Here is a 13,881-nt window from a genome sequence, read left to right as displayed (position 1 = left end):
TGACATGAAATTTTGAAAACATTGCAGGGGTGAAATAAGCTTAACTTGGCTTTTTCGTCGGGAAATTCCGCATGGGATCAACCTTTATGGGGGGCAGGGGGAATCCACTATCAAGAAATGCACAAAAAACTGATTAAAATGAAAATGATCGCGATTTACAACTCAATTAGGCGTTCAGGGTAACTAGGAATTCCACCAGATTCTGGGTTTTTTTTCGTATTGTGATTGGGAAGTCTAATGTCCTTTGTCTAGTTTTGATTTTTTCTTCTCAACCAATGAAGCTTAATTTCATTTTTGGATGCTAAGGCCTTTACATTTATCTATGAATACCAATTTCTTCAGTGTTTCGTGCAACTCATTTAAATCCATACTGTTTTTTATTTTTATTTTAACTTCCTATTATTCCTGACCTAGTCGTGTATTAAATAGGAATACCTAAAATTATTAGTGTTGCTGTTATCTGATAAACATTGCAACCAAATTTAGATATTTCAATCGATGGCAAACCGTGACGCATAAAGAGAGCTGCGGAGGAGGAGGAGGAGGAGGAGGAGGAGGGGGGGGGAGGCAGTAACGGGGATAACAATTCATTCCCCATCCGGAAGACATGTTGGCTGGGTGAAAATACACGGAAATAAATGAGCCTACAAACGAGAGTTTCTAGTTATTTAGATCGCAAACAAAATGCATGACATCGTACATACTGACCCATTCCTTTCCACCATGGTAACCATCAGAGTAAACAGGAAGGAACAAAGTATGATCATAGTAGGTGTCACGAATTTTACGAAAACAAGAAAAGTAAGTGTAAACATCTTTCCGACGGTGTCCAAAAAAACTGTGATTCAAAGATTGTACAAATGAACGTTTTAGATTTACAGCTGCATTCGCTTTGAGTTCGCATTGTTATGGTTTAATGTTACTGATGAAATCCTCTAATCAAAGACTACCAAGTGACCAAAGAGTATTTGTAACGTAATACGAATTGTCAAATTTACAGGTGGCGAATATCCATGATTACTTTATACAACAAAAGCAATTTTCCGTTCCCGTCTCCTAGGATCAGTAGGATTCTCCAATTGAGATTAACACTGCACGGAAAAGACAATCGATAACATGGTACAGATAAACCCATCATGGATAAGATGTATTTCACACTGGGACAAAGTTTAGTTTTCTAATTTACTCTCCAGTATTTGCTGTGACTGATGTAGTCATCATCAGTATCAAACCCGAACAAGGTTACTTCAACATAACTGTCGGCTGACATTTATTAGGAGGTCACCTTGACAGCACAAGTTAATCGTTTTTTTAATTACCTTCAGGCTATACCATACAACACAGAACCATTTACAATACTTTTGCTCAGCGGTATTGGTACTACCACCATACAACTGCTTGTGATAAGACAAAAGTGACGAAAAGTTTCCAGTTAATACCGCAGCAGTGGCAAGCCTTGACAAACATCACCCTCTGTTTGCTTTAAGTGTTTATACCTCATCAATAACCCCTCCGTATCTGAGCCCCCTCAAAACGTAACAGGGTCATGAATTTCAAAAAAACGATTGTGGCCACTTTTAAAAACTATGGGATTCGCTCCATATTTTCTTCCTTAATCTGGAGACCTTTTCTTGATCCCCCCAAAATTAATTGTTTTACTCTTCGTTAGCTGAGCCTTGTAGCCTAACTGATGGCTGGATGCACTTTTCTGGTTCCTGTTACAAGGTTTTTCCATCAAAGGTGAAGAGGCAAGCTGCTTACGAACAGTGTTAATCGGTTGGCGCTCACCTAGTCACACTGAAATCTGCTTCTGAACAAGACTTTGTCACTTCTGCTGTGCTATCATCTTCAAAGAAAACATGACCTGGACTTCAACCAGATTCGAACAATGTTTCTTTCACCCAGTGGAATGATGGGTCTCCTGTGGTCTTTACAGACTGGGAAGAACGCAAACCAACCGACAAGGACACTGGCTAAAATTGCGTTGTTATGCGCTCAAGCCAATGATGGAAAAAAAATGGAAAAATAATTTGTTTGCGAGAAAGGCACCGAATCGCCCTGATCCTCGGAACATACAGAAAGGTTTATTCAGAAGGAACTAATCGAGCATTTTTTCATTATCAAAAGAGAGATGATAGTGGTGTTAGAGTAGATTTAATGGACAACGAAATTGAAGCTCATTCAATGTAAATTAAATTCTTAAAGGAAAACATTTAGGTGCCTTCTAGGAGGCAGATAGACCTTATACACAAGACTAGGTAATTTAAGGGTGACATGGATGTGACAGGGCATAGACTACTTAAAAGCCAACTGCTGTGTTGCTTTCATTAAATCACCTCACAAGCTTTTCAAGACAGCGTCATTTCGGCACCGTTTCTTGACTGACTCCCGCAATAACTAACATTACTTTAGTGAGTTATTACTATTGAATTAACTAACAGATTTGCCATCTCTTTTAGCAAATAGCGTTAGTTCGGAGTAACAACGAACAGACTTGCTCAATTTTAACAACCTCCCAGGATGGAAGGGAAAAGAGGGAGTGGATAAGGGAGGGGGAGCGCTGAAAAGTCAATCGTGACTGGTTCGTGTAAGAAAGCTATGCATACTTTGGTCGAGGTCGTAACAGTAGCTTTCATCTGAAACTTGTCATCGCGTAATAATCACCACCGAAGATAGATAGTGTCTCCACTTTGCACAGAATAAAACGTAAGTTGTCGGAGGTCATCATCTAAATCCACCTCCCGACCCAGCTGTAAAAAGAAAACAAGCCCTTAGCTCGAAAACGTTGCATTTCAGGTCCCTCTTTAAAAGTCCTATTGGAGACAATACTGTTTTCTACTTACTTTGCTGTCTACCGAAGACAACTTCTGATCAGAGCTATCCACCTTGAACAATCGATAAAGTAATCCTTTGACTTTTCCGATTGTCATAGTTCCTGAAAAAAGACGAAAAAATTTGAACCTGTACGGCTATCAAAAGCTTACTATATTTCTGAAATACTCTGAAAAGCAATAGACTTGGATCAAAATGAATTTGAATGAAATCATATAAAAATTAAAGCGACTGCGATTTACGTGCACTCAATAACATTTTTTCGTAAAAATGTTCATAATGTCCAGTAGAGCTTATTAAAGCTTATTTCATATCCGTTCTCCAATATCAAACATTTATCTAGAATTTTGTAACCATAGTTGATACATTGGCCAAAGTGAAAACAACAAATGTGTTTATGAAAGATGTCTTGTCTCTGGAATACTTGCAGCGGAGTCGTACATTGAAATAGCCTCATACCAGGTAATTTCTTTGTGACAGACTTTTTATCAGGGGCATCAGGGCATGTAATTGTCACAGCTTTACAAAAATTGTGTTAAGAAATTCAACCTTATGAAACTGGACCAAAGCCCCTCTGAAATTTAAACCTCTAGCTTATAAATGAGGATTTAAAATTTAAAAATTACGATGACTTTCCTTAACTTTTTCGGAACTTTCTCGATGTTATCTAAGACCCGAAATTAAATTTGAGAGATTGGTTCTAATAATGTGAAAACGATCATGCTCTGGTGGCATTTTTTTACTTGCTCTACACAGAAAAAATATCTTTCTATCTCCATAACTTTCTAGGTTAGTGGCCTAGGGATATTTTGATTATACAAAATTTCACGACTTTATTCTCTAACCGGGGCCAACCCTAAAGATAGGGATGTTAAGGATACAAATTAAAGAGTCTTTCAGAGTCTTTGACGAGGAATTGTTTCTTTCAGCTTCAGAAGGAACACCGTGAACTGAAATGCAAAGAAAAAAATTTTAAACATTAGAACCGAAAAAATTAACCTCAGAGAGTATCAAAAGTGAAAATTCCAAGATATTCCAGAAATCTTACTGTCGCTTTGTTCAGGTTACACTTCGCAAATCTGGAAGTTTCATTTTCTAACTGCAAGCAAGAATGATCGCAACAACCACTTTTATCTAGAAACCTGGATAATTTTAAAGAATTGTGCATAATAAACAAACCTTTAACGAGTTCTTCATATCTAGGGTGAGCTTCGATAAATTCAGGTTTTAGCACACTTTTCTCTCCTTTCCCAGGCATTCCACCGGCGCTAACCCATGAAGTAGCGTATTTCTTCAAATACGCTCGCTCTGCTATTTCTCTTTCTTTAGAATTCACCTAAAATACGATTTAAAAAAAAAGCAGCACTTTGAAAACAACACATTAAACGGTAACGATATAGCAAAAGATACAGATTGAACAGTTTGAAAAATGATAACGCTTCTTGACGCGCTTGCCACAAGTCGGAACCAATCACAACGTAAGCACTCTTTATTTAGCCAATGAAGGGCAAGCTCACACGAAAATTTTCCCGCGTCTGCACTAGTGACACCAGCGACCAATCCTGCGACCAACCGCAACCGTAATTACCTTAACATTTCAAGAATTCTATAAATTTTATAAAACAAAAACAGAAACAACAGAATAACCAACGCAAATTGTTACGTTCATTTTTGTGTGAATTTCCTTAAGAAAGATTTTTCTTAATAAACAGATGCTCTTAAAACTGGGTTTTCTAGCCTATTAAAATGGCTGATGTTGAATAATTTAAGAACTGAAACTGAAATTTTGGAGGGACTAACCGGGCTTCCATTGAGGGATGTTAGCGAAGGAACACGTGCCAGCAGTTCTTGACGACTTTCGAACGTGGTTTCATCTGAGAAAGAAAAACGATTTTTTAACTTGTTGCTCGAAACAATTTTCAAAAATGTAGCAAATGCAGCCATTTGTTATTCGTACCTTGAAAGAGAGGATTCCCTTTGAAGCGTAAACCATTCAATGAAGGAAGGTGATTCAACTCGTTGATACTTTGTAGCTTAAATTGTACAGAGAAAAAAAGCAGCTGGGAACTGGCAAATATTTTACTTTACTTGTCCCATCAACCAAACATTTCTGTCTGTAAATAGCCAGGCAAACACAATGGAAAGTAGCATTGCTGCAGGTGAAGTATGCTCCCCAAACCACAATAGTGTATGTGAAATTACGACACTGACTGCGATTTGAGATTCCAAAGATTGGCATAACCCTTGAAAAGTTCAGTTTAAATGCGTCAAAAACTCGATAGAGCCAAAGGAAACACAACTAACCTCAGTTATTATGTTGTTGCTTAGGGAGAGAGACTCTAATGATGAGAAGAGAGGAACACCATCTGTCCTGTCTAAAGGAACAATGAAACAAATTTACACAGAATGTTAAATTTATGAGGAAAACCACAAAATACATCAACAGTTCAATGTACTTGATGTACTAACCTTGGACCTTGTTTCCCAATTCAACAGTCTTTATGCCATTGTCATTTAAAATAAGACATTTCAGTCTGAAAAAAAAAAAAAAAAAAAAAAAGAAAAGAATTTTGAACAGATAATTAACAATGGAGAAACTTAGGGTTTTGTATTAAACCAGTTTACAGACATGACGATGAGAAAACACAGATAACATAACATAACATACTTACCACTAGAGGGAAAAAGTTGATAAGTGTGTGCCTTGGATAATTTTTGTGATTATTACCTTGGTAAATGCCCTAGTCTCAAAATCGTTTTCCAATCTGATAGCCTGTTTCCCTCTAGGTTGAGAAGTTCTATATTCTGGAGTGCTTGCAGCTGAGTGAGTTGACCATCTTTTTCCCTGCAAAATTTTTTTTGCCCATTGAATGTCCAGTGTCATTCATCTACCAGTATGAATACATGATCTGATATTCCATGATATTGTTTGTCAGAATCATGAATGCCACAAGTCTTAAAAAACTTAATTTATGCAATATGGCCGCCGGCCACGGCGTCTTGACCTGCGTTATCTATTACCTTTCTTCGTTTACTCATGACTTGTTGTAAGTTTTTGTCTTTACTATATATTGCCTTACTGTCAAGTGATCCATTTAACATGCTGACGCGGAATGCTAAAACCTCTATGAATTCTACTGGAAAAGATTCTAACACTGGAAAAGACACAAACGCTTCGAGCACCGAGTTCGTTTCTCTAGCGACTCTGAGGGAGATGCTCCAGATGCAGGAACGGATGTTTAAGAACATGTTTGAGTCGGTTCTGTCTTCTGTAAATACAAGAATCGACAAGGTTGTCAAATCTGTCGCGGAACTAAAAGCGAGCCTAGAATATTCACAACAAGATATTGACGACTTGAAGGAAGCTGCAGACGCCATAGACGAAATGGAAGAAGAACTTGATGACATCCAAACAGGGTTACATAAACAAGAAGAAAAATTGGTATACCTTGAGAACCAAAGCCGTAGAAACAATGTCCGCATCGATGGAATTCCCGAACAACACAACGAGACCTGGCTGAATACTGAAACAAAGGTGAAGGAAGTACTACAGGAGAAACTAAACCTGAGCTTTGAGCCGATGATCGAGCGAGCGCATCGCACCGGAACAAGACCAAGATCAGGTGCTGCTGATGGTATCAACACACGCCCAAGAACCATTGTGTGTCGTCTGCGCGACTGGAGGCAGAAGGATGATATTCTTAGAGCCGCCCGAAGGATAAAACCATCTGGTATATTTGTGAATGAAGATCTCGCAAATGAGACCATCGAAAAGCGGAAAAGGCAGGTTGATGAGCTGAATGCGGCAAAGAGAGCCGGGAAGACGGCATACTTCGTGTTGGACAGACTTGTTATAAAGGAAAGACGTAGTGCAGAGCCCAGCTAAGTTTATTTACTAAATAACGATAATGTCGCTTACCAATTTACCGTTTAGTCACTTAGATGACAGTGACTTTGCTGCGGTGATTTATGAATTCAGAAATGGACCTGTTCATTTCGATCCCGAGAGACTATCTAACTTATTTATCAATCCTTTGAGTTCCGATTTTGAGCGGTTCTTAATTCGTTCGGATGATCTAGACCCTGACATACATTTTAATATTGACGGCGGGTGTTCTTATTATGTAGAAGATAAATTTAACGATACTCTTCAAAAAGAAATCATGATTAGTCGTGAACAATCGAATCATCTTTCATTGTTCCATTTAAATATTCGAAGCCTTCAAAAAAAGGTTGATGAGCTATCGACCCTTCTAACCTCTCTAGATATAAAATTCTCCGTTGTTGGGATAACTGAAACCTGGTTAATGGATTCACCAGTTGGAGTCGAAATTGATGGTTATAACTTTGTTTACAAAAATCGCCCTGTTAAATCGGGTGGAGGTGTTGGCTTGTATGTATCAGACAATCTTAATTTTAGAATTCGCACCGATATTTATGCTGATGAAGCTGAGGTGATGGAAGCATTGTTCATTGAGATCATTCGACCCCATGAGAAAAATATCATTGTTGGTATAATTTATCGCCCTCCAAATCAAAATGTAAATGATTTCGTGACCAGAATGAACGAAATATTAGAGAAAATATCTCGGGACAACAAGATATGCTATATAATGGGAGATTTTAATTTGAATCTGCTAAAAAATCAAAACCACAACGCCACCGGGGAATTCCTAGATGGCCTGTATTCTCACCTGTTTTTTCCGTTAATCACGTTACCTTCCCGAATTACTTCTCACACTGCAACTCTGATTGACAACATTTTTTCTAACCATGTCGAGCACAGTTATTTGAAGTCTGGACTATTAATAACGGATATTTCGGACCATCTGCCTATCTTTTCCATTTGCTTCGATCATAAGTGTACCCGCGAACACCAAGAGAACATATTTGTCCGTGACAAAAGCGAGCTAAACATTTCCAACTTCCTAGAGGAATTAGATTGTATTGATTGGCTCAATATAGACGGGTATAATGATCCTAAAATCTGCTACAGCAAATTTCTTGAGCGATACACTAAAGCTTACGAAACACATTTTCCTTTGAAGAAACTGAAGCGTCGCCTTCACTTTAGGAAACCGTGGATATCCCAGGGCTTACTTAAATCTGTCAAGCAGAAAAACAAACTATACAAGCAGTATATTTCAAACCCCTCTCTCTGGAACGAAGCGAAATATAAAACATATAAGAACAAACTGAATCACTCCCTACGAATCGCGAAACGTTTATATTATGATAAGAGGCTAAGCGAGTCAAAATCCAATATAAGAGCCACTTGGCGTCTGCTTAATGAGGTACTAAACAGTAAGAAATTGAGACCTAAACCCAACTCTGTGTTTAAGGTTGATGATCAAGATATTTCTGACCCAATGGAGATTGCTAATCGATTTTGTCATTACTTCAGCAATATTGGACCAAACCTCGCTAAACGAATTCAATCTACGACCTCGTATAAGAATTTTCTTCCTGGTCATTTCCCTCAGTCAATGTTCCTAAATTTAGCAACTCAGGAGGAGATTATAGATATCGCATCTACGTTTCCGGCGGGAAAATCGGCTGGGTATGACAATATCCCTATGTCTATCATAAAGCGATCTATATGCAGCGTTTCCTCTCCATTAACACACATTGTAAATCTCTCCATTACTCATGGTATCGTTCCGGATGATTTGAAAATTGCTCGTGTCATACCTATTTTTAAATCAGGTGACAAAGCTCTCTTCAGCAACTACAGACCTATTTCTGTTCTACCGTGCTTTTCAAAGTTTTTGGAACGAATAATTTACAACCGTATTATGAATTATCTCAATGACTCCGATGTCTTATGTGATAATCAATATGGCTTTAGAAAAAATCGCTCTCCTAGCCTTGCGCTTATCGATTTGTGTGACAAAATTTCTTCTGCATTTGATAGAAAAGAACATGCCATTGGAGTATTCCTAGATCTTTCGAAAGCATTCGATACGGTAAATCACGACATTCTTTTTGAAAAACTCAATCATTATGGGATCCGTGGTCTGGCACTAGAATGGGTCAAAAGTTATCTTTCTGAGAGGACACAATTTGTCGAATTTAATAACGTTAGATCTGCCCCACAGGGGATTCCCTGTGGGGTGCCTCAAGGTTCTATTCTTGGTCCCTTATTTTTTATCCTGTATGTTAATGATTTGAACAATGCTTCCCTGCTTGATGCAATCTTGTTTGCTGATGATACAAACTTATTTATCTCCCATAATGACCCTGTTTACCTAATTAACACATTAAATAGAGAATTAAACAAATTGTCAACCTGGTTTGCAGCAAACCGGCTCTCCTTGAATTTAGCCAAGACTAATTTTATGGTATTCAAGCCTTGGCAAAAGAAGCAATCCTTTGAATTTCAAGTTTTCATAAATGAGCAGCCTATTCTTCGTGTTTCTGAGACCATGTTTTTGGGTGTTTTATTAGATGACAATTTGACCTGGAAATCGCATATATCCTTAACAGCAAATAAATTATCCAAATCTATAGGTATTATTCATAAATCTAGGTTTTTTCTCTCTACTCACTCCCTTCGTACTTTATACAATTCTATGATCCTTCCATATTTGTATTATTGTAATTTAGCTTGGGCTGGTACCTATAAGTCAAACCTTCAAAGAATTGTAACCTTACAGAAACGTGCGTTAAGAATAGTAAGCAATTCCACATACATTGCCCATACTGGCCCTATTTTAAAGGAACTTAAACTCTTAAAATTTCATGATATCCATTCGTTTCAATTAGGTACTTTTATGTTTTCATTCGAGAACTCTACTCTCCCTTCCAAATTCAATAACTTTTTTTTACTGAATAGTCAAATCCACAATCATAATACTAGGAATGCTCAGTCCTTCCGTTTGCCACTGTGCAGAACGAACACCAGGAAGTTTTCAATTTACTTTCAAGGTCCAAACTTTTATAATTCGTTAAATTCTGACATAACTAGTTCTCCCTCCTCCGCTTCTTTTAAAAGAAAGCTTAAGGAATTTCTTCTCTCTAAGTATTAGCTTCTGTAAGGCAGTAATTCTTAACTAACTTACTTAATATCTGTGTGCGTGTGTGTGTGTACGTGTGCGCGGTCAAAGTTAATTACCATAAGTCCATATTGTAATTCTAATATAAGATTAGTTATTTTAAGTGAGAAAGCCTGACTTGTTATAAGCCTCGTGGTTTCTTTCAGGTTTTCTTGCCATTTATTTTCTGTCATCAATTTTCTTCATTTTTTTTTCCATGTGTAAATGTCGTATATGGCAAATAAATATTGTATTGTATTGTATTGTATTGTATTAAAAAAGTGAAAACCAATGGGTCATTTTAGCCAAGATGTCATTGGCTGTAAAACTCAAGTTGCATTCAACAATAGTGATTGCTCTGCTTTGATGCCTAGGATGAACAAGGGGAACAGATGACAACAAACACTAGAAACAGTAGTGAAAAAGAACAAGTATACAGTGGCGTCTACAGGCCACAATACTTTCTCACATTTCAGGTTTCGAGAACAGGAAAGAAAACCAAAGGGCTGATGTCAATCTGAGATCCAGTGTTCTACCATCACAAAACCTTGGTCCATCATACAAGGAAAAGACATTTTAAAAACTCTACAATTTACCTCAGATTGTTCAAGCAGTTGTGACAAGCATGAAGCTCTTTAAGTGAGGGCATCATGCTTACAATAACTTCTACCTACAATCAACAAGAAAATGATAAAACAAACATCAAAATCATATGTAACTAAATTTTAGAACACTATGCAAAATAACTAGAACGAGGCAAAGCCACAGCAATTGCAAAAATGTTTTTAAGATAGGGTTCCTTGTCAAAGTTTATGTTTCTCCTCAACTTAACTGAAAACTTAAAATTTCTAAAACATGCAGTTGAGGAAAAAAAACTTAAATCAACAGTACATGTAACACTACATTTTAAAATTGCATTTATTTATAAATTTTTAATTCCACATAACTACAGCTTTTATCTCTGTTTGCAGTATGTTCACAGGTTACAAATATCCCTTGCCAGACTACATTGAGCAGTTTACAATTCCCCCCAAAAAACTTTCATAGACACTTGAAGATATTCAATGTTTCCTTCACCTCATTCCATTGAAGCCTCATTCTGTTGAGAAACATGACTGATACTGTGCTAAATGATGGCATCAGCTGTTCAGGGTTTTGAGGTAATTTTAGAAAATTTTCACTGGAAAATGAAAAAAAACAACAACAAAAAAAATGTTAACCAACACAAAAATGGTCAAATTGCTTGGGCAATTATCTTATGTTTTCAAAAGTAGTTGACATGCACCTAAACTCATTCAGACATTATAAAAATGGAAGCATCTTCAAGCAAAATAACTTACTTAAGATGAATTGTCTGTAGTTGGTGTAAATTTTTTGTTATTAGAGCAACATCACTCCATGACGATATAAGAGTACCAGACAGGTCAAACTCGGATACGACTAAATCAAGTTAAGAAGAAATTAAGATGGCCTTCTATTGTACTTGAGTGAAAAAAATATATATACATGATAAATACCATCACTTCTAAAAGGGAACAGTTGGCTTTAAGAGGCTTTAAAGTCAGAGACTTAATAAAAATAACATTTCAAAATTCAGGAAGGAGCAATCTTCATTTCTTCCAATTAGCTAACTGTAGATAAGCTTACTTGGGTAAGCTTATCATTCCTACCTCATGAAAAAGAGCAGAGATCCTCCCACAAACATCACAGACTAAGAGGAATTACTATGTCACAATAATTACATTAATTTTGCACAGAAAAAAATTATATGTTTGTATTGTTTTCTTATATTTTGCTCGTGTTTCCAGTTACAGCTACTAATTCAAATTCAGGATACGTGGTGCTATTGTGTAAAATTCACTCTCTTTATCTGGTCCACTAACTTCCATTCCTCGTAGACTAACCACTTTTAGTTCCTTGTAGTTGCTGAAGATTTAATCCCAGTATCGTGACATCAATAAATCATATGTAATCATGGAGGATCAATATGCTGGTTAATTATTAACAAATGCTACAGAAGAAGAACTGGTGTTGTATACTTTGGATGTTTTGACTTGAAAAAGATGAAGTAAAATTGGTTAAGAGAAATAAATTGTAGTTCAGAAGCATATTATGGGGCATTTGTTTCTGTTAGAAATCGGGAGTAAATACTCTTTTCCACAAAAAAGACTCCATCACATTGTATGACTTATAAAAGGGCTTTAATTCACAATTCTTTCCTTAATCTATGATTCAGATTGGGTTCAAAGGGACCTGAAAGTGGTTATTCAAGCAAGCTCTTCCTCTCTGTGTTGTTCCCACAAAAATCATTTTCCATCACTTCCCCATTCATTTCTTGACTTTCACACAAACTCTGTAACTTTCCAGGCCTAGAAAATGATACAATTGTTAATTTTCCACAACTCACACAGACCCTGTCTTCTACAAATAACAATGAGTACCTTTGTTTTTCCTGAATAGAATCTGCGCCAACCATCTCTACAGGCTTTTTCTTGTTCTTACCGCTTATGACATACATGTCCTCTGGGTTGATTCCATCCCCACCCAGCCCATACTGTTCCTTTAGAGCATCTATGATGCTGATACCAAAGTCTACTTTCTTTGGTCTGACAAAGGAGCCACTCTTTGGATGCCTGTAGTCATATGTTGAGAGAAAAGACTGATCAGTACAGGGGAAGAGAAGAGGACCCACAAGAAAGAACAGTTCCAATAGCACATTGGCCTGTTCAGTCACAAATAGAGCTACTCCAATAGAGCAGACAACTAGTATTCTCTTCCATGGTCATCAGACTGATGGAGGGCAACAAAATCATTAGGCTACAGACACTTTAAAATTAAACATTCATAACTGATTGACTAAGTCAATCAGTCAAGCTTAGAATTAAATTCTGTCTTCTTTAATTAGGACTACATATTCACAAACTGTAATGACCAAGAGTATTGCTACACTCCCTAGAGATCAAGCTGAACTATTGCAGGCTAAATTCACTCTGTCATGAGGAGATGCAGTAGCCTTGTGCTTAATGATCTAGAGTGAATGTCAAATATTACCTGCATTCAAAATATTTCACCCCTTCATGTGTTCCATCATGTTTGCCTCTATCCGGATCATCCCATTCAATACCATACCACTCACCTAAAAAATATAATGAATTCCATGTTTTGATTATTTTTCATGAACTTAAGGAGTCTTTCTTTAGGATAACTTAGTAAGTTTTTCTATACACTGTGATGACTTTGCCTGAAACACATGTAACATTTTCTTCCAACTATGAGACCAGTTCAAAACCAAGGAATTAGAGTTGGTGTCAATTCATCACCTCTCACAGACAAAGCAGCCAGTCTGCATTGTACCATAGAGTACGCAAAAGTTTTTATCCCAAACCCTCATTGCCCTTTAAGTACAATTTGTCTTCTAGATGGCGGACCACCACAAATTTCACCCTTCTCTGCTAGCTAGCAACCTGATCAGGACTCTTCTAAACAAATTTGGATCAATGTCAGTATCTGAGTAACTAAGTGCAATTACACCTTTATTGTGTTTTGATACTTCTTGTATATGTACGCTGGTAAAAGTTTTTTTCTTATTTTAGCTATTCCTTAAATTCATTTATTGTAGAAACATGTCATGAATAATTGGGGTCAGCAATATGTGTTTTTCATTTCGTTACTACATTTCTGAGTGTCTAATATACATGAATACGTAAATCAATTCAAACATTCAACAAGCACTGTATGTTCACTATCGTAGTTTTCGGTATCTCTATGACAGGTATCGGTGGACTTGAGCGCACATAGGCATTCTTTTACCTCATTGTTGATCGAATTGAACAAATAATCTGCCCACTTACCTGAGGTAGGAGGAACTTCCCCGACATATTTTATTACTCCGCGAAATCCCTCGCAGATCACTCTTTTACCTATAACTTCATCTGCCATATTGTTTACACCAAATGTCCTGGACAGCGGCTTTACAAGGGAATTTTAATAGAACACAGGTACTAATTGGTTTAGA

General features: G+C 37.0%; 1 protein-coding gene across 1 annotated transcript; it reads right to left on the bottom strand.

Moving 5' to 3' along the window:
* Positions 1-1,257: 1,257 nt before the first annotated feature.
* LOC113673801 (tubulin-specific chaperone E) lies at positions 1,258-13,844 on the bottom strand. Its single transcript, XM_027190246.2, has 17 exons — positions 13,718-13,844; positions 12,918-13,002; positions 12,308-12,499; positions 11,704-11,792; positions 11,207-11,306; positions 10,944-11,046; positions 10,463-10,536; positions 5,561-5,677; positions 5,302-5,366; positions 5,137-5,207; positions 4,790-4,865; positions 4,633-4,706; positions 4,012-4,168; positions 3,714-3,782; positions 3,292-3,351; positions 2,844-2,935; positions 1,258-2,750 (listed from the first exon to the last, which is right to left on the bottom strand). The coding sequence occupies exons 1-17, from the start codon at positions 13,803-13,805 to the stop codon at positions 2,661-2,663; spliced, it is 1,602 nt and encodes a 533-aa protein (XP_027046047.2). The 5' UTR covers positions 13,806-13,844; the 3' UTR covers positions 1,258-2,660.
* Positions 13,845-13,881: the final 37 nt, after the last annotated feature.

The sequence above is a fragment of the Pocillopora damicornis genome, chromosome 12, assembly GCF_964200805.1.
Source record: "Pocillopora damicornis chromosome 12, jaPocDami1.2, whole genome shotgun sequence".
Lineage (NCBI taxonomy): Eukaryota > Metazoa > Cnidaria > Anthozoa > Scleractinia > Pocilloporidae > Pocillopora > Pocillopora damicornis.
This window is presented reverse-complemented; position numbering and strand designations above follow the sequence as displayed.